This window comes from Vulpes lagopus, chromosome 1 (genome assembly GCF_018345385.1).
Source record: "Vulpes lagopus strain Blue_001 chromosome 1, ASM1834538v1, whole genome shotgun sequence".
Classification (NCBI taxonomy): Eukaryota; Metazoa; Chordata; class Mammalia; order Carnivora; family Canidae; genus Vulpes; species Vulpes lagopus.
The window spans coordinates 131131178-131151765 of NC_054824.1; the positions used below are offsets into that span (position 1 = coordinate 131131178).

Sequence of the window (20588 nt, forward strand, 5' to 3'; positions counted from 1 at the left end):
GTCTCACCATGTGCCCTGCCACTGCTCTAAATACTACATAATAATCCTCCCAACACACCAGGAGGTATGTTATCACTGTGCATATCCCTGTATTATAGATAAGAGAACTGAAGCACCCAGAGGTTAAGTGATTTGCCCAAAGTCACACAGCTAGTAACTAAGAGGGCTGAGGCTTTAACTCAGAAATGATCCAGTCCCAGTTTGCACCCACTCTTAGATAACATTCCTACCCATATTCATCCCTAAGAATAAGCATTTCTTCTGAAGGAGAGCTTACCTTTTTCAGATACCATCTACTTTCCTAATCTTTAAAACAACAACTACAATAAAACGTGAACCAAAGAGAATTTGCCATGATTGCAGGTGGGGAAGATCTGATGTTGATATATATGGAAGAGTAAAATGACATTTCTGTGAACTTTAGTGCCTGGAAAAAACACATAAAAAATCCACATGCTACAGTTGAGTGCATTTTGATTTTCACTCTGCCAAATGTGAATTGATTCTGTTGGATTTTAGACAGCATGGCTAGTTTTAAAGTGCTGTGCTTTATCTGTACCCTTCTGATTTTCTCAGTGTTGAGGATGCATGCAGAGCCAAGAAGGGTATAGAAGACGTGGGCCAGAGTCCATGACACTGCAAGCCAAAGAGAGCTAACCTATATTTGTTCTTTTGTCCCACTAATGCTTAGGCATTTCCTGCTGTGTTCCAAGCACTGTGCTAAACACTCATGATCTAATGGTGAAAAGTTTAAACCATTCTTCCCTCAAAAAAGCTACAGCATAGTAAAGAAGAAAGACAAGTGAAAAGGCAAGGGTAGCAGGGACCATAAGGGCAGACAACAAAGCCATGGACTATATGAGGAACAACAAACCCAAATTTAGAGCTCGGAGGTGAGGGTCAGCGATAAAAGTGGGAAATGGCAGCTAAGCCAACAGCTGAGTGAAGAGGAATCAGCCAAGTGGCAGTGGGTGGAGGGGGCAGAGAGATTGTTTTGTTCAGAGCAGACAGAAAATGTGGAACTTCTCCTTGACTAAGGCTAAGGCTGCTGGAGTCCCAGGGGTGAAGGGTGACGCTAGATTATGCAGGACTTTAGAAGTCTTACGTAGGAGTTTGAAAAATGAGAACCCACTGGAGAATTTGATGCATAGGAAAGTTACAGCCAAATTCATTTTTAAAAGATCACTGACTACAGGATACAAAATGAACTGGAGGGAAGAATAAGTCTAAAAGGAGAGGAACCTGTTGAGAAGGCTTTACATGAATTCTGGATAAGATGACAGTGGCCTGGAGCACATGAGTGACCGTTGGAGTAGAAGAAAACAGAAGAATTTGTGAGTTTGAAGAAAGTAGAACACGTGGCCTTGGTGTTAGAACATAGCAAGTTGGTAAAGTCTTGATAAAGGAGTTTGAAGGCATTCCTATAGAGATGCCTTATTATGAAAAGTTTTATTATTATTATCCAGGAAGATTGCCATTTCATATTTCCTCTCTTTCTCTTTTAACCAGTCATTCAAGAGCCAAAAATTGAAGCTTTTTTTTTGTTGTTGTTCATGAGAGACATACACACACAGAGAGGCAGAGACATAGGCAGAGGGAGAAGCAGGCTCCCTGCGGAGAGCCTGATACAAGACTCAATCCAGGATCCTGGGATCATACCCTGAGCTGAAGGCAGCCACTCTACCACTGAGCCACCCAGGTGTCTCTGAAGCTTTGATAGTTAGTTCATTCCCCTCTCCATTCTTCAGTCCCATAAAATCATGTCCTGGCCCCAGAATCACTTTGCTCCCTTCTACCCTGACTCTTCTGTTCACTAACTCCTGAAGGCCTGAGCAGGCTCTATTCCTAGAGCATTTTGCTCTCAACCAATAGGCAGGAAATCACCTAATAGAGTAACTCTGCACTTCATTGCAACAATATCTTCTCAGGTAGTAATCCTCCTCTTTGTTGTTTGCTTTTTAATCAAAGGGTGATACAGGAGACTTAATGACCTTAAAAATAAATCTCTACTGATAAAAATTCCTTTCACCCAGTTATACAAATGGAAAAATATCAAGAGAAAACATGGATGAGTTTCTGCTCTCCTTTTCCACATTATTTGCTTGACTGTCCCACCTGGGAAGTCAGAGCAGTTTTGCAGAGAAACCAGAGAAATGTGAACACACCCTAGGTTCCCAGAAATCTGGGAACAATCACAATTTAGCAAGCCCTACCTCAGCTGAGGCCACTTGAGTTTCCTAGAATGCCAATTTGAACTCACTAGCAACACACACAGGCTATGCATTTAAGGTAGGAAGCCGAGAGCTTTCAAAATAATAGATTTCCCCACTCTGAAATGCAGTCTACACAGCAGCCACTTTTTAATTCATCATGGTCTTGTAGCAAGATTACTGATTATAAAGTCTTGAAATGAATAGCCAGAGATGGAGAAAGTGTTGGAATTGGTATTTCTTTAATGATTTAGGGATTATTGGCCATTCATTTTCAACTATTTGTAATTGAAGTCTTGAAATAATGGAATTTATCAGAGGAATGCCTCATTCACCCTTGTATAATTTGAACATACTGAAATGGCACATATGGACTCATAAATCGTTTGTGTGCACAAAGGGGTAATATATCACTCCACCCCTCATTCACTCAGGGCTGGGGGAGGAAAGGCATGGAAGTATGAGTTATAGCTTACCAGACAGGATCCCATAACTTCACGTCTTACATCTCCAAGAGGCTTTTTTTTATGTAACCTTTATATTATTTATACTTGCTGGTCATTCATGATAAAAGACACTTTTATCATGAGATTTTTTTATCAAGTTTTTTATTATTTATTTATCAAAACACTCACAAATGTTTTTGACAAAGTCACTTTCTTGCAAATTGATCTTTGCCCTTGGCTTAGAGCAATGGGCCCTGTTGTCTACATAAACTGTGCTGAATTAGGCATATTATTTCTAATACCAGCCGGAAATGATAAGCATATTAAAATTAAATTATTTTTTGTGAGTAGTGTTATGTTTAAAGTGAAGAGACAGCCTGGTGGCTCAGCGGTTTAGTGCCGCCTTCAGCCCAGGGTGTGGTCCTGGAGACCCAGGATCAAGTCCCATGTCAGGCTCCCTGCATGGAGCCTGCTTCTCCCTCTCCCTGTCTCTCTGGCTTTCTGTCTCTCTGTCTCTCTCTTTGTGTCTCTCATGAATAAATAAATAAAATCTTTAATTAAAAAAATAATAATAATAAATAAAGTAAAGGGAGTATAACTTTTTTCTTATTAAAGCTGTTACAGGTAATTCAGTTATTATTTTAACCATTACAGAGTGCAGACATTGTGTCTTAGAGACAAACATCTGCTTTAAAGCATCAGTTCTCTAGAACTAACTCCTTTTGCTATTATAGTTATTTTCTTACTCCAAGTCTTTTCTGTGCTGATTGAGATCTCAATCTATGAGGATTATACCACATGTATTTGAGCCTGGAAACCTAGACTTTCTTATAAACACTGAGGAATGTTTATAAAATATCATACATGCTACATGGATATAAGTTCAATACTCATTTCTTTTATATGGTTTGCATTTAGGATTTATTTCATGTGTTTAGGTTTTCCATTTTATTTTCAGGATCTTCTAAATCCTTACCAACTCATGGTTGTCCTTCGACCAGCAGTATCAACATATCTGAGAAGCTTCCTTAGGAATGCAGATTCCTAGGTTTTGCCTCCCACAACCTACCCCATCACCCCCCAACTACAGATGAAAAACTACATTTTTATAAGATCCCTAAGTGATAAGTATATATAGTAAAGTTTGAGAAGCCCTACTCTACATGGTTGTTGGATGGGAGATGACATTCTGAAGGAGACATGGATCATTAGTGAATCTGAACAGGTTACTTAAGAGGCAAAATAACAATAATTAACTGACTTATGAGCACTTAATGTATTCTAGGCATTATACTAACTTGATGTGTTTTACATGCATTATCTCACATGGGCAAAAAGGGAAGAGAAGACTTTTTCTGAGGATGGAGAAGTGACTTAGTAAATATAAATATTCAGGAATATTCTAGGTAGTTATTTCAGCCCAGAGAAAAGAGCTAAATCTATAGTGGAAGTATTCAGAATAAGAACAGGTAGAGATTCCATATGTGAGGAGTGTATACTGGAGCAGAGATGATGGAGACAGGAATGTTTTCTGAATGACAAGAAAAAATGGTTGAATAATGGATTCAGCCAGCCAGGGAAGAGCTATTTGGAAGTGACATAGCTAATACTCTGGAAGCACATAATGATTTGCACTCATCTTCTCACTTTAGAACAAAGGTTAAAAGACTATGTTGCATATTTACCTTATATGTAAATACACATAGAAATAATAAGTGTATATTACTCTATATGGATTTAAGTCTTTGCAATGGATAACTCTTACAAACTTAATATTGGCATAGAAGTGTATTACTTTCAGTGTATAATCATAAGTATTGATTTTTTTGTCTTTAAGAAACAGCTTAAGAATAACAGGTAGGAAATATAAATGGAGGAGAATATATTCAGGGATGAGGGATAGTAGCTTCTAATCTTAATTCTGACCCAATAATAGATAAACCAAACTATAATCGATTAGTCTGTTAACAGGACTGATATTACTGGTATGTTTCTCATAGAATTGTTTTAATTGCATGCAAAACTTAGTCTTGAATGAAGATCCTCCTGAAATATGGGAGAGTTGATAATGCTTCTTTTTGCTTTAGTTTTTTAGGGACTCAGATCATTCTTATTCTAGTAATAACAATTTCTGTAATTATACAAGACAGTAAACAATTTCCATTAATGTCATTAGAAGCCACTGCAATAATTCCATTTTTGTAGAAATAAATATAAAATAGCAAGTTACCTGAGTAGTAATATTATAGATAACAATTTGTATTAGTTATCTATTGCCTAATGACAAATTACCCAAAGGCTTAGCAGCTTAAAGGAACAAGCATTTACTATCCCACAGTGGGTCAGGAATCCAGCTAGGTGCCTGTGTCTCAAGGATTTTCACAAGGTTGTCATTGCCATCAAGCTGTTGGTTGGGGCTGCTATCTTATCTAAAGGCTCTACCTGTGAGTTTTCATTCACAAGGTTATTATTGGCTAGCTTCAGTTCCTTATCACATGGGCCTTTCCACAGGCTGCCTTATGACATGGCAGTTAGCTTCCCATTGAGCAAGGAATCCAATGAACTCAAAATAGAGAAACCACTCAAGATGGAAACCACAGTGTTTTTCATAGCCCAATCTTGGAAGTGACATTCCATTACTTCTGCTCTATTCTATTCATTAAAAGCATGCCAGTCAGGAGATGAGGGGGTGGGGGACAGAGTAACTGGATGTTGGACATTAAAGAGGGCATGTGATGTAATGAGCGCTGGGTATTATATAAGACTCCTGAATCACTGACCTCTACCTCTGAAACCAATAATACATTATATGTATTATACTTAAATTTAAATAATTTAAAAAAAACTAATGAAATTTTATAAAAAAAAGGCAAGCCAGTGAGGCCAGTTCATACTAAAGGAAGAGGATTATACACAAATGTGAATACCAGGAGGTGCTGATCATTGAAGGCTGACCACAATTGTTGTGTTGGTGTTGGTGTTGTTAAGCAAGCTCCATGCCCAGCGTGGGGCTCTAACTCACAACCCTGAGATCAAGACCTGAGCTGAGATCAAGAGTTGGACACTTAACCAACTGAGCCACCCAAGTGCTTCATAATTGGGGATTTTTTGCATCTTGCTTCAATATTTTCTAATACATAAATAAAAATGTTATGGGCAATAAAATTAAAGAGAAAGTTTTCTTTCATCAGACACGTTGATGAGAAAAGTCACTCGTCTTTGGAGTTTTCTTAGCAAGGCATTGAATCAACTGAAGACAGTATTTATTAATGAAACTTCCCGGCCACATATTAGATCATGTCATGAATCCAAGTCTGAGATCATTAACCTAACAGAGTTTTGTATAGCTTTCAAATTTTTGCACCGAAAAATTGAAATAGCAAACCCCCTTGGCAGTGATATGAACACATCAATCTTTTGCACTGCCTAACAGTCTCCTTCTTGCTCTGTGCTCCATAGTATGCTTGAGAGTTCAAACCGGCTTGATGAAGAACACAGGCTGATCGCCAGGTACGCGGCAAGACTGGCAGCAGAGTCCACTTCGTCTGTAAGTAGTTTGAGTGAGAGGCTGTCATTCATGTTCACTGTTACCCTCAGGGTCGATGCTACAACAGCAGGGCCGAGGAGGTGTTGCTGGATGGCCTGCAGGACCTAGATACGAGCCTTCCATTCGTCACTTTCCAGCTATGGTTCTGGTGGGGGAGAAATCATAGTTTCAGATATTCTGTTCCAACACTGTTGCACCAGCCCAACACTTGATTTTTCTGGGTAATTCCTGATCAGTTAATAGAAAGGGCAATGCAATGACCCAAATCCATTACTGACTCAGATAAGTTTCTGCTTTTATCAATGTATAATAAATAAGAGAAACAAAACATTATGTAATGAAATCAGTGGCAGGGGCATCTGGGCAGCTCAGTGGTTGAACATCTGCCTTGGCTCAGGGCGTGATCCCGAGGTTCTAGGATCGAGTCCAGCATGGGGTTCCCCGTGGGGAGCCTGCTTCTCCCTCTGCCTATGTCTCTACCTCAGTCTCTGTGTCTCTCATGAATAAATAAATAAAATCTTTAAAAAAAAAAAAAAGAAAAGAAAAAGAAATCAGAGGGAAAACCTGGATCATAGGTCAAAGCTACAGGAGGCCATTTAAGACATAAAACCTAGGCCCTCAAATCTCTTCATTAACAACACAGATCATTTCTTCGTTAAAAGAAATGCTAATTAAAAAAATCATAGAAAAGCTTTAGAAAAACCAGACATTGACCAAGCTTACCCTTTCCTCCAGTCATGTGTCTGAACATCAAACAGCAGGCTGAGGTTTTTCCCTGTCTTCGTGGGCTTACTTAATCAGTGCCAATTTTAAAAGCTTGACTTTCTTTTTTTCTTTTTTTAAGATTTTATTTATTTATTCATAAGAGAGAGAGAGAGGCAGAGACACAGGCAGAGGGAGAAGCAGGCTTCCCACAGGGAGCCTGATGCAGGACTCAATCCCAGGACCCCAGGATCATGCCCTGAGCCAAAGGCAGACAGACATTCAACAACTGAGTGCCCCAGGTGCCCCAAAGCTTAGCTTTCTTTAGTGAAAGATTGTGATTTTTTAAAAGTTGTTTAAAAACCAATTGAGGAATTTCTATAATGTACTGTAGAGCAAAGAAAGAAAGGGGCAGGGAACTATGCATAATCTGATCCTATTTTTATAAGACAATGACAGATTAAACCTTCATTAAACAAAAAATAAATAAATAAAAATTAAAAATTAAAAAATAAATTTAAAAATTTAAAAACCTTCATTAAACACACATGCATACATACACATATATAAATACAGTGATTACATGTATATACATATGTAAATATACATATATATGTAAAAGTTGACTCTTATATGGAAATCTGAAAAACAGTCCAACTCTGTTATAAAAAATTTCTTATAATTATAAGAAATGTTGATATTGTATAAAAGAACTCACTTAATATAATAATAGTACTTTGATTTTACAACAAAAATACACGTATAAATATACATATGTATATACATATGTAATCATATACCCATACTTTTATGTATATGTATATATATATACATATATATATACACACACATATATATATAGCAAAAGCTATGACTGCATATATACCAGTTCTTAAAGCTGGCTGCCATGATCAGGAGTGATGAGTGGTATGGCATGAACGTGGGGGAAGGATGTATATATCCATCAATGTAAAATTAAATGCTAAAAGTGTGTTGATCAGGGCAGCCCAGGTGGCTCAGTGGTTTAGCGCCACCTTCACCCAGTGATCCTGGAGACCTGGGATGGAGTCCCACATCGGGCTCCCTGCATGGAGCCTGCTTCTCCCTCTGCCTGTGTCTCTGCCTCTCTCCCTCTCTCTCTCTCTCTCTCTCTCTCTCTCATTTATCTCTCAATAAATAATAAAATTTAAAAATAAAATAAAAGTGTGTTGACCAAAAAAAGGAAAGAAAATTGTATTAACTATGATTTTAAAACTATGAAATTTTTGGTTGTGCATTAGAGTGACTGAACAGTAATTTTAGAGAGTTGTCTCAACAGGGAAGTGCTTTTTACACCCACCTGTATACTGAGAGAACTGTAGCAATGGAGACAGCACAAGCATGAAATAGATCCCAAAGACTTCAAGTCAGAAAGCTACAAAACGAGGGCACCTGGGTGACTCAGTTGATTGGGCATCAGACATTTGATTTCAGCTCAGGTCATGATCTTATGGTTGCGGAATCAAGCCCTGAGTCAGGCTCCCTGCTCAGCTTCTCCCTCTGCCTGTGTCTCTGCCTCTCTCTCTGTGACTCTCATGAATAAATAAATAAAATCTTAAAAAAGAAAAAAAGAAAGTCAAACTTTTAAAATTGGCACTGATTAAGTAAGTCTGCCTGAGAATCTCTCTCCCTCTGCCCCTCCACCCACTTGTTCTCTCTCTTTTTCACTCTCTCTCAAAAACATCTTTAAAAAAAAGAAGAAAGCATGCCTGTGGGGGGCTCCCTCAGTTAAGCATCCAACTTTTAGTTTCAGCTCAGGTCCTAATCTCAGAGTCATGAGATGGAGCCTGATACACTCAGTGGGGACTCTGCTTGGGATTCTTCTTCTCCTTCTGCCCCTCCCCACCTCCACACCTGTGCGCGCGCGCTCATTCTCTGTCTCTCAAATAAATAAATAAAAATATTTTTTAAAAATTAAAAAAGAAAGAAAGCTACAAAACTTTTTTCTGTGCTTTTTCTATTTGCCTGCCAAAGAAATCTATTCTGCTTTTCACTGCAGAGGTGTCCTCCAGATTCAGAAAGGTTGGTCCATAAGAGATGAATGGCAATTTCATGTATTTACTTTTCTTTTTTTGATAGAAATGGTTTTTTCTTTCATGTCCTTATATCTCATGATTCCCCGTCTTCTCAAGCACATTCCCAATGTTTAATAGCATAAACCACATGTTTTACAGCAGCCGACTCAGCAGAGAAGTGCTCCTGACATCTCTTTCACCATTGATGCAAATAAGCAACAGAGGCAGCTGATTGCAGAGCTAGAAAACAAGAACAGGTAAGGCTTTTTAGACATGCTGGCATTTTTTATCAGAGTCTATATTCACTGAAAGCTTGTAATTTTGCTTTAAAATATCCAGGTTTTTCAGCTCTGTGCATATTTAAAGGATGGTATCTTTAGTCAGTGATGTTGGCTTCTAAAAAAGCAGGTCTTTACATTTTAGATCTTTGAAAGCTTCATGTGACAGTATATATACAGTTCTGAGCTCTTGTTACAGTCAATGCTTTCTCTCTAGACAGCCTCATTTCCCTTGTACTCACATGCTTGCTTTTGTTCAGGAGCTGGCGCATACAGGAGGGCCCTCCTGAGTGCCATCCAGAGACAAATGGAAGGCTCTTTAGGGAAGGTCCTTGTAAGGACCCCTGGCTAAAAGAGGCATTTGGATTGACACCATTGACCCCCAGTTGTTCAAGCCAAACACCTCCATGCCCAGTCCATTGGCAGGCTTTTCTTTATTCAGCACAGACTGATTCACAACTGACCATCACAGTATATCCCAAACTGTCCACTCCATTTCTGCCATTACCACCAACCCAACCTGTCACTCTCACTGTATAAAACACAAGTCATTATCAGGTTATTTTTTGTTCAAAACCCATCAGAGGGTCTGACTAAAACCATCACACTTTGACTAAAACCCACCTTTCTTACCATGGCCTGCAAGGTATGACCTGGCCTTATTCCTGCCTACCTTTCCAGCCTCAGCAAACCCAGCTTATGACGTACCTGCTTCTTTCTTTCTTTACAGCCTCTGTACTATGCTCTGTCAGCCTAGAGAGCTCTTCCTTACAGTCTCTGCATGGATGAGTCCTTCTCATCATTCAGGTCTCAGCTCATAAAACCAACCATCTACTCTTGTCCACAACCTCCTACATCAAGAACCTCTCTATCACAACTCCCTGTGTGTGTGTGTGAGAGAGAGAGAGAGAGAGAGAGAGAGAGAGGAAGAGAGAGAGAGAGACTTGATTATGAGGTCATTGTTTGATAGTGATATCACCATCAAATAATTGCATCTATGTATTTCCTTTCTTTGTATTGTTTGTCTCCTCTGACTGAAGTGTAAATTCTTTGAGTACAGAAGTCATGCCAAATGGTCCCTGGGTTCCAGAACCATTAGGTTAGGATGTTCTATAAGCTCAGTAAATATATACTGAGTGAGAAAATAATAAATAGTGAAGTTAGATCTCAAACTCAATACTGAGTAAGTCCACCATGGGAGCAACTTGTATGTTCTATATTTCTTAGAAGATCACCAAAATATCTTACCACTGGATCCTATTTTTAGACACTGATGTCACTTCTGAGATCTACCTGAAAGATGACAAGGTTGTAATCTTTGTTTCCTGCCTATAGAGTTTGACCTGAGAATTTGGGGATAAATGGTGAAAGTATTTTTTAAAGTTCCATGGACAAAAATTAAAAGGAAGGTTCAAACTTGGTTGGCACATTTTCACATTCTTAGAAGGAAAGAAAGACTAAAGTGAAACTCCCAAGCCCACAAATATCTTATCTTGGTTGTGGTGTTCACATGCTCTCTTCTCTCTCCAAGCACCTAATTTTCCTCTCCAATCCTCTGCTTCCACTCAGGATGAGGAGAAATCAAGATTCCCCTTAAGGAAATACCCCAGGGATATCTGCCTCCATGGAGGATTCCAGAATCAGCAAGAAGCACCATGAATGTCCTAATGGCCCCAGCTGTCCTGTGCTTACCCCTCTTACTGCTTGTTTCCAAGATGTTTCTGGATATTGTACCCTCTGAATGCATGTGTTAGGACCAGAGGAAGAATTAAAAAATAGGAGTGAGAACAGAGGGCAGAAAGAGAAGTTCATCCTGTCCCTTAGTCCTTTTATGGTGCATAGAGTTCCCCACCCCATGCCTGAAGAGCATCTGGTCCATCCCGAACACATTTCTCTAAACCAGCGGCCTCATGCCCTCCAAAGATCCCAGAATCATGTCCTGGAAGCTTATCCAGGTCACATTCCTGCATCATGGGAATTCACCCCAGGGATCCCGTGATCTCTAAGGTGACAACTCACTAATCAGATCTCTGAGCTTCAGAGGAGGACAGAGTTCCTCATTTCACTTTATGATTACCCTAGGTGATTTGTGGACATTCCAGCAATCATCTTAGTAGATAATGCTTCCTCATAGCACATTTGGAGGAGCCACTTGGGATTGGTATTAGGAGTAGCAGGACTCTTTATATTACATCGCATAAGTCACAGCCTGCCTAGGCTAGACCTGTCAGAGCAAGTACCAAAGACAGAGGGAGTCAGATACTTACAAGCATTGAACCTGAGTTCAAATCACTTCTACCGTTACTGAACTCAGGTGAGTCATTTAACTGGCCTGTGCTTTGATTTCCTTATTCGTGAAATGGATAATAGCAATACCCACATATAAAATAATTTGTATGAGGATTAAATAAAATAAGATGAGAGAAGAGAGTTATAGTTTCCTGGGTAGAGACTAAGTACTCAATGCTCTTTACATATCTTACCATTATTTTCCTTATCAGAGCTGCTTCTCTCTTTTCCCTCCTTAGGCTAAATGCTACATCATGGTTCTGTCATTGGAAATCAACAAGGAGAGTTAGTGGGATTCATAAAATATCAGGATGTTAGCCCTGGAGGAGATATTTGAAATCCAAGCTTACTGATTTTTCAGGCTGAGCTCTGTGGGATGCAGGGGCTCTGTTGAGGTGCCTGAAGATGTGGGGAGGGAGGGCTTAGGGCTCAGGTCTCACCCCCTTCCTTTCACCAGAGCAGCTTCCTTTTAACTATCTGATGTATTGAATTTCCATAGAATATTTCTCTTAAAGAAAGTCTTCCACCATGGAACATCAAAGGGGACAGAAAAAGGTGGAAAACCATTGAATTATAGTTCAGTCTTCTCACTAGACCCACAAGAGGTAGTGACTGATAATTAGCTTCTCAACTCTGGTGTGGCTATGAAGGAGGCAGTTGTAAATCAGCCTTTCAGATGGAAAGCCATCCCCTTGCTCACCAAGTTCACCTTCCATTCCTTGGTGCTTTATTCTTATTTTTGTCTGTCTCTTGTGCATTTTGCTGGATGGGAGACTGACCCCTCCCCCAAGAATATGTGACTTGTCACCTTGCTTAATGGCTTCTAACTCATTTAGGGATAATTTGCCTTGCGTAGGTCACCTACCCTCTATGGCCGGCCTAACATTCACCTCAGTGCAGGGCAGCCCAGGCTCCAACATCAATAATAGACTGACACGTCTCACCCCTGACAGGGGTCACACCAAGTGCACTCTTATGTCATACAGTCAATTACAGTGAATTCTTTTAAAAGCACTTTCCTTCAAAGGCTATCCTCACTGAGATCCATTGTTAAGGCTGAAAATGTTAAGGAAAAGAAATTTTCCCTAACCATGGGCTTCTCAGATAAATTCAGTGAAAGGAATCTCATTTCTGGTGAGAGAATGGGGTTATTTAGTTTTGTGAAATGACCACCATTTATCCTTATCTTCCCTCCAAGCACCTCTTCCTTGGTAGCTGCAAGGCATTCCTGGCATCAGACCATGATCATAAATAATCGGAAGATACATTCTTGCCCCTAAGTAGCACGCTTTTACTGCAGCATTATATTACTTACTGGAGAGCTTATGAGGTCCTGGCAAGACACTCAGCCTGATGGCTCCAACAACATATGCAGAGTCTGACTGGATCTCAGAGCTGAGATCTCAGAGCTGACATCAGCCACCCCTGGCCCAGCAGCACCCATCTAGCCACAGCCAATACCCCGTGAGCACCGGTGGTTAGTGAGCCCTTCTTCTGCTCCAAAACATGGGACCACCCTGCCCAGATGTGAGTATCCTGGATATCCTGGAAGCTGACTGACCCTGGTTTCTTATCCTCTTCCTCTCTCCCAAGAGAAATCTTACAGGAGATCCAGAGACTGCGGCTAGAACATGAACAAGCTTCTCAGCCCACTCCAGAGAAGGCTCAGCAAAACCCCACTCTGCTGGCAGAGCTCAGGCTCCTCAGGTAAGAGAGGGAGCCTAAGGCCTCTGGGGGATGCAAGTGCCTGGGATCTTCAAACAGTCCAACAGCATCTAACCAGAAACAATTCTAAGCTGCCATAGCTGCTGACTTATGTTTGCTTTTGCTATTCTTTTTTATTTTAATAGCACGTACCTAATTGCTGGTATTTGGGGATCTCAAGGAGATGCTGTTTCTATTTCCTTCTCTCATTTGACACAAAGAAGAGAAATGCGCTCTTTAGAAACAAAATCTCTCATTGGAAAAAATGTGAACTCAACTCTTAATATTTGCACCATCAACAACGAGTTTATGATACAAGTGATTAACAAAACAAACATACGTATACAGCTAAATAAACATCATAGTTTTATTTAACCTATAAAAAGGAGTCTGACTTTCTCTAAATCAAAGTCTCTAATAGGTCTTTAAAAAATAGACTTTACATGCAGGTCTTTAAAAAATAGACTTCATCCCTTCTTGCTCTGCAAATGAATTAAAACATCTGGTGTCATCTAGACTGGCACTGTAAAATATTTGAGTTTGAAAGGACCCTAGAAGGTCATCTGGTTCTACCCCTGAATTTCAGTGAACTTCTCAGATTCAGAAAGGTAGAAAGTAGCCAGAGGACCACAGCGCTCATGTGCAAATGGATGGGTGCCATGGGCTTCCCATCAGGCTGCCTCAGCACAGTGCCTTGAATATGGCACATACACAAACCTATTTGTGTAGGAAACATAAGCATAAATTCAAAGACATTGCCTCATTGAAATGTCATATTTCACAAGACACCTTCAGTTAGCAAATATGATTTTCTTTCCATCTTCTGATTTGGGTAACAAGTACATTCCAGGTATACCTAACTCTGAGGCATGCTTTTTATAGTAAGTACAGATGCTTCTTCTCAGAAACCCTTGTCAGAATTAGAGTGCTGTTTACTTCTTCCATATAAAATACTAAATTAAGCAAGTTTTGTATGGCTCTGTGTGGATTTTACCATGGATGTTTCTGAGGATTCCATCCCAACCCTGCTCTTCAGACATGCTAACATCTGGACACCACAGCACACCTAGCCCAGGCTGCAGGCCCTGCTTGCTCTCAGCTAGGCTCCGTTCTCACTCTCCCCAGGCTTGTGTATCTGGCCAGATGGCAGACCCACCAAAGTGGGTGGGTTATGGAACCTGTAACTTGTGGGAGCTGCTTGATGTGAAAAGATCACATCATACTTTGAAATAACAAAATAGTTTAGCAGAAGAAATAGAAATCCTTATTTTTCAAACAATATAATCTCTGGTCCTACCTTCAAGGAGATATATTGAAATCCTTGTACATCCTACTACACCATCGCCCAGAAGGGATGAAAATGAAAAGAAGGAAAATTGATATTTCATATCATCATCCTCAAAGGCATGTAAAAGTAAATGCCTGCTTGAGAGAATCTTGCCTAATAGGATTATGTGGGCCCTCCAGGCTCACAAGTTGCAAGGCTAATGTACACAGAAATATAACTGAATAAACCAACTTGGAAATAGAGCCATCATTCATCTACACATCAAGGTACCTTGTCTCCACCTGAAATGTTTTTTATACCTCTTCCATTGATTTTCCCATTCTCTGTTGGAGGCATGATGACTAGAAATTTTTTATAAATATTTTCATCAGATCCCCTCAGCATTTGCTTTCTAAAGTATTTGGTTCCGTTTGGATGATACAACATCTTGATGTTCCTTGATCACTGATGACAGTTTTCCAACTGATATTTCTTCCCTCTTGATATTGCTATCTTGGGATAGACTGATAATTCTAACCACCCTCCTGGCCCTGACTTGTGGGCACTTCCATAGTCCCAGCGAAGCCCAAACCTATGCTAAGGAGTATGGCTCTGTGAGAAACTTTTGGGTGCTCACTGTCAAACAGTGGCCCATACCTGAGGCTAGAGGCCTGAGGCCTGAGACACCTAAATCCCAACATACTTGCTTGCTTGACTCCATATTTAACACATTTCTTCCACCTGCATATTCCTGTAGATACTTATAAACCAGTTATTTGGTGCAAAGCACTGGTACAGTTTAGGGATTTTACAGATACCCTGACATCCCAGATTAAGAAACCTCCTTTGAGTATTCTAACTTTTATTCTTCAGTCATTTCAGACACCAGAACAATGACCTCTTGCGCAATTACCTTGGCTTTGGTTCACATCAGGGGGTGGCCATGTGAATCAGCCACAGGAACCCTTTGATAGAGATCTCCATCCATTGCAGCCTGCCTGGGTCTCTTATTGCAGAACCAACAGGAGAAGTTTATTTCAGTGGGGAATAGGCAAGGGGACAAAAGAGCAGAGCTCTGCTTTTCATGAATTCATAGTTTATTTATATCTTAAGAACACTATGACCTTTCTAAATAATCACTTTTCCATTTTCACATTAGCCACAAGAAAGCTGAGAGCCAAGTTTGCAACCCAGATTTGGCAGCTCAATGAGATTAGATGATGGGTATTTCTATGAACTAATCTGACACTTCCTATGCACTAAGCTCTATATACACTGTCCCAGGTAATTACTGTAACAAAGCCAGGAGATGGACACTATTATTATACTCTTTTATAGATATGGAAACTGAGATTCACAGAAGCTAAAAAATTTGCCCAAGATTCCACACAATGAGTAGCACATTTGGATTCCATCTCCTTTTCTTAGGTCTTAATGATCTCCTGCTGGACTGGTATTACTCAATTGATTCCTGGCCTCTGGTCCATCTATGCTGCTATCAGATTTAGGTTTCCTCATTTTATTCACTATTCATTTAATTCACTCAGCAGATATTTATAAAATGCAGTATTCCCAGAATTGAGTTGAAAAGATACTGTCCGGGTCTCAAAAAACGTGTGGTCCAGTAGGAAAATGACGTAAATAACCACACAAATAAGAACATAATTATAAACTAAGGTAAGTGCTGTAAGGAATCTTCCTTTTAAATAGAGGCATAGGGGATCCCTGGGTGGTGCAGCGGTTTGGCGCCTGCCTTTGGCCCAGGGCGCGATCCTGGAGACCCGGGATCGAATCCCACGTCGGGCTCCCGGTGCATGGAGCCTGCTTCTCCCTCTGCCTGTGTCTCTGCCTCTCTCTCTGTCTCTCTGTGACTATCATAAATAAATAAAAATTTAAAAAATAAATAAATAAATAAATAAATAAATAAATAAATAAATAAAGGCATAATTATCAAACCTGCCCTTCACTGCAGTCAGAAAAGGCTACTGTGAAGAAGGATTGTTTGAGTTAAAGTATAAAAGATGAATCTAGAGGGAATGGGGATTAAAGGGAGCAGAGGGGCTGGACCAGCTGATAAAGGGCCTCCTGGAAGAGGGAGACCAGATATACGAAGACCAAATGGCAGAAGTGAATCCAGCACTTTTTTAGGAACTGAAAGTTCTATATGCCTAGAATGCAGTGAATGAAGGGGTGAGTGGTAAGAGATGAAACTGAACATGTAGGTAGGAGTAGACCATGATGCTCAAGACCATCTTGAAGATATTGCTGTTAATCCTATAACAGGAAGCCACTGAAGGATGATAGTTATAACACAGTGGGTTAGATTGTAAAGTCAGACTCCCATAAACTACTCCAGTATTAAGCTTTCCTAATAACATCAAGAATACAAGCAATCAGGAAGCCCAGATGAAGCAGAGAAAGGTCTGGAACATTCCATATGGTCCCTGAGGTCTTTCCTTTCTACAGTTGTGTAGAGTTTTTTTTTTTTTAATTTATTTATGATAGTCACAGAGAGAGAGAGAGAGGCAGAGACACAGGCAGAGGGAGAAGCAGGCTCCATGCACCGGGAGCCCGACATGGGATTCGATCCCGGGTCTCCAGGATCGCGCCCTGGGCCAAAGGCAGGCGCCAAACCACTGCGCCACCCAGGGATCCCTGTGTAGAGTTTTTGAGGGAAATTTTGCAAGTTCATCTAGTAAGCCTTCCTCAAATTTCCAACACCATTTGGCACTGGACGTCTTCTCTGGTATTACCATAGATAGCAATTTGTTCATATTTTTATTGTGTGCTCGCCGTCATTGTTTTGAACTGATTTGTTTCTCCTCCTCTTACACTCAAGGACAAACACCTACTCTTTATTTTATTTACAGTGTCTTAAAACAAAAGTGCTAAATGGATGTTTGTGGGATGAATGGATAAGCTGTAAGACTATATAGGGATAGCTACAGAACTCTGTTTGCAAAGCAAATACTATCCTGTAGAATGAAGAAAACATTTAGTGAAGCAACTAACTTCACACTACAAATCTCAAGGGGAGAAAAAATATAATTTCCTTATCTATACCTTGCCAAAAAAAATAAACATCTCATTTTACACCCCCCCCCCCAAAATTGCATTCTTTTCAATGTATATAAAATTATTCTTGGAGAAAACTTGCTAATATAAGATGACTTTTTTTGTTCTAGTAATTAAAGATGAAAGTGTAATCTCCGGTGCAAGTCTGTGGTTTAATAGACCAGTTTAATTTTTAAATTATTTTTGGGAAACAACATAAAGTTGAGTACTTTTTGTTTTACCCTAAAGTGATATATTTTTAAAATTACCATCTTCACCTCTCATAGCAGTGTTATGAATGACATCATATTTTTAACTTTTTACTTTGAAACAATGTTAAGCCTATGAAAGTTGTAAGAATATTACAATGAATGTCCTACACTTCACCTAAAATTGCATCTTGCTGCACTGTACCCATTTCTATCTCCTTCTATATGTTAACATATAACCATTACATACACATTTTTGATGAGTTATTTGAGAGTAAGTTGCAGATATCATAACCCTTTACCCCTAAGTACTGTTGTGTATGTTTCCTACATAAAAATGTATTCTCATAGGGATCCCTGGGTGGCGCAGTGGTTTGGCGCCTGCCTTTGGCCTAGGGCGCGATCCTGGAGACCCGGGATCGAATCCCACGTCGGGCTCCCCATGCATGGAGCCTGCTTCTCCCTCTGCCTAGGTCTCTGCCTCTCTCTCTCTCTCTGTGTGACTATCATAAACAAAAAATAAAAATAAAAAAAATAAACACGATAGGAATAATTTAAAAAAATGTATTCTTATATACATGTCATGTATAACCATGACACCATCATCAAATTCAGGCAAGTTAATATTGATGTTTCTTATTATCTAATAGACAATCTATATTAAAATTTTTGTTAAAATTTTATATTAAAATCTATATTAAATATTTAATCTATATTAAAATTTTGCCTGTTGTCCCAACATTGTCCTAAGAGAAAGTGGGGGAGTGTTGTTTTAAGATTTTAAAAGACACAGCATAAGCGGGAGAGGCAAAGGGGACAGAGAGAGAGAGAATCTCAGACAGACCCCATGCTGAGGCCCACATGGGGCTAGGTTCCAGGACCTTGAGATCATGACCCAAGTTGAAACCAAGAGTCAGACACTTAATCGACTGTGCCACCTAGGCACCCCAAGAGAAAGTAGGTTTTAACACACATGTAAAATTACAAATAATCAACCATATTCTCAGAATAAAAGGCATTCCTTTAGAGCTATATTACATTAAGCTCCATAAAAATAAAATCACTACTTAGTCTTTGTTTTCCTGTTCCTACTTGGAACCATGGAAGCTACACCACAAATTTGTTAATCAGCCCCACATCTGGTAGCCACTTATAGAGAAGATTAAATGAATACTTACAGAGAAGATGAAATAAAGACATTATTAAGTGAATTTTTTAAAAAATTGAATTTAATCAAATGCATGAAAGGGTAGATGTTGTGTTTTGAAAGATTACTACTAAGAAAAAAATATGAACAACTTTTTTTAATGTTGATTAATTCCAAATTAATACCAGTTTAACTTTCTCTCAGTGTTTTTAGATGCCTTTCTTAATATTTCTTACCTACGGTATTAGAAATTTACTTCAGCCCTCTTCACAAAGTGCTCCTATGACCAGAAACCCAAAAATTACAGAGCAGTATCTAGAAGAGAACTAGAAATACATCACTGGAAATACAGAGCAGTATCTATCCTTCTACCAAGTCCTATCGTGCGTATATTTGGAACACGATGTGCAGACAAGGTCAAAGATAAAACAGCTAGTGGATTTGTCATTGAAGGACATTTTTGAATGGAGCAAGTCTTTCAAAATTAGGATGTTGCAGCCCTAGAAGAAAAAGACTAAAATAAGATACCATTAAAGTCTATAAAATCATGATGTTCTTTGTCCTTCAGGATTCAGGACAAAGGCGATTGTAGAGAAAATCAAAAGACGAAATAAATGCTCTGGGAGCAACCCTTAGGCGGCAATTAAGGCCAAAAATACAAATATATTCAAAAAGGGTTGAGATGTATTTATAAATTTTAAATTCATAAATCATTAGAGAAAGCCCGTATCAAAGCAAATTAGAAATGTTTCCTTAATATCTGTAACCTGTCCTCCCACAAAGTATCCTTCAATCAGATGAGTCATTGACCTACGTCATTGTGCCATTTTTATATTGTCGGTTTTTCATTTGAGTCTATGCTATAGCTCCACTTAATATTGTGCCAATACCATTGAGACTAGGCATATCCATTCATATGTTAACCGATGGCTAAAGCATCTACACATTTTTTAAAATATAAGTTACAATATCTCAAACTCAGAAGCCTTTGGGGCAAGGGAAAAAAATTGTATATGTATTATTCACTAGTTATCATGAAATAATAGATTTGAAATTGACTTGAAAATTATACAGAGACATCAGAAATGTGAACCATTAATATTCTTCCCCATACGATTTCATTTCTTTCCTCTCTTTTAAAGGTATTTTTGGTACATCTTCGTGTCAATATAAATGATAGAGTAGAGATTGTCCTTTGTGGTTTCCATTCCTGCTGACAATTTAATAGAAGTTCTGCAAAACAAACAAAATTAAACAAAAACAAATCTTATAGGTTATTTCCAGTTAGAACAACTGTGTAGGAACTCCTTTATTCTCACTTCACTTTATATATAAAGTCAAACCCAAATCATAAAACTTAAATTGACTATAAAAACTCTGTACTACGAATATTTCACCTCTGAAAGTCACCACATTGCATACTAAGAATGGAAGAAATGAAAAATAAACTTTTAAAATCCAATTTCCAATTACTAAGGTAATCAGTGTTTCCTCTGAGATTTACAAAAGGGTCCTTGGGTTTGGAGGATCTATGGGATTGACCTTTTTCAATGACAGTTTGGTTTTTGGTTTTTGTCTCAGGGAACCCAATGGCAAGGGGCAGCAATATGCAATAGGATTTTAATTCTATTTTAGTATGACTTCTAACAAACAAATGTACACCCCATGTTCATTCGACAAT

The 20588-nt window shown here is 39.1% G+C and overlaps 1 protein-coding gene across 24 annotated transcripts in view; it reads left to right on the top strand.

The window, feature by feature from the left end:
- The window catches only part of DTNA (dystrobrevin alpha), a 356943-nt gene that overhangs the window by 310178 nt on the left and 26177 nt on the right, over positions 1-20588 (top strand). For 23 of the 24 annotated variants that reach the window (XM_041746612.1, XM_041746639.1, XM_041746631.1 and 20 more), the window contains 3 exons: positions 6116-6203; positions 9119-9216; positions 13120-13233. In XM_041746612.1, the coding sequence (XP_041602546.1) occupies positions 6116-6203; positions 9119-9216; positions 13120-13233 (300 nt within the window). Of the gene's footprint in view, positions 1-6115; positions 6204-9118; positions 9217-10806; positions 11761-13119; positions 13234-20588 lie in introns of those variants that run through there. The other variant, XM_041746749.1, reaches the window with a different exon arrangement.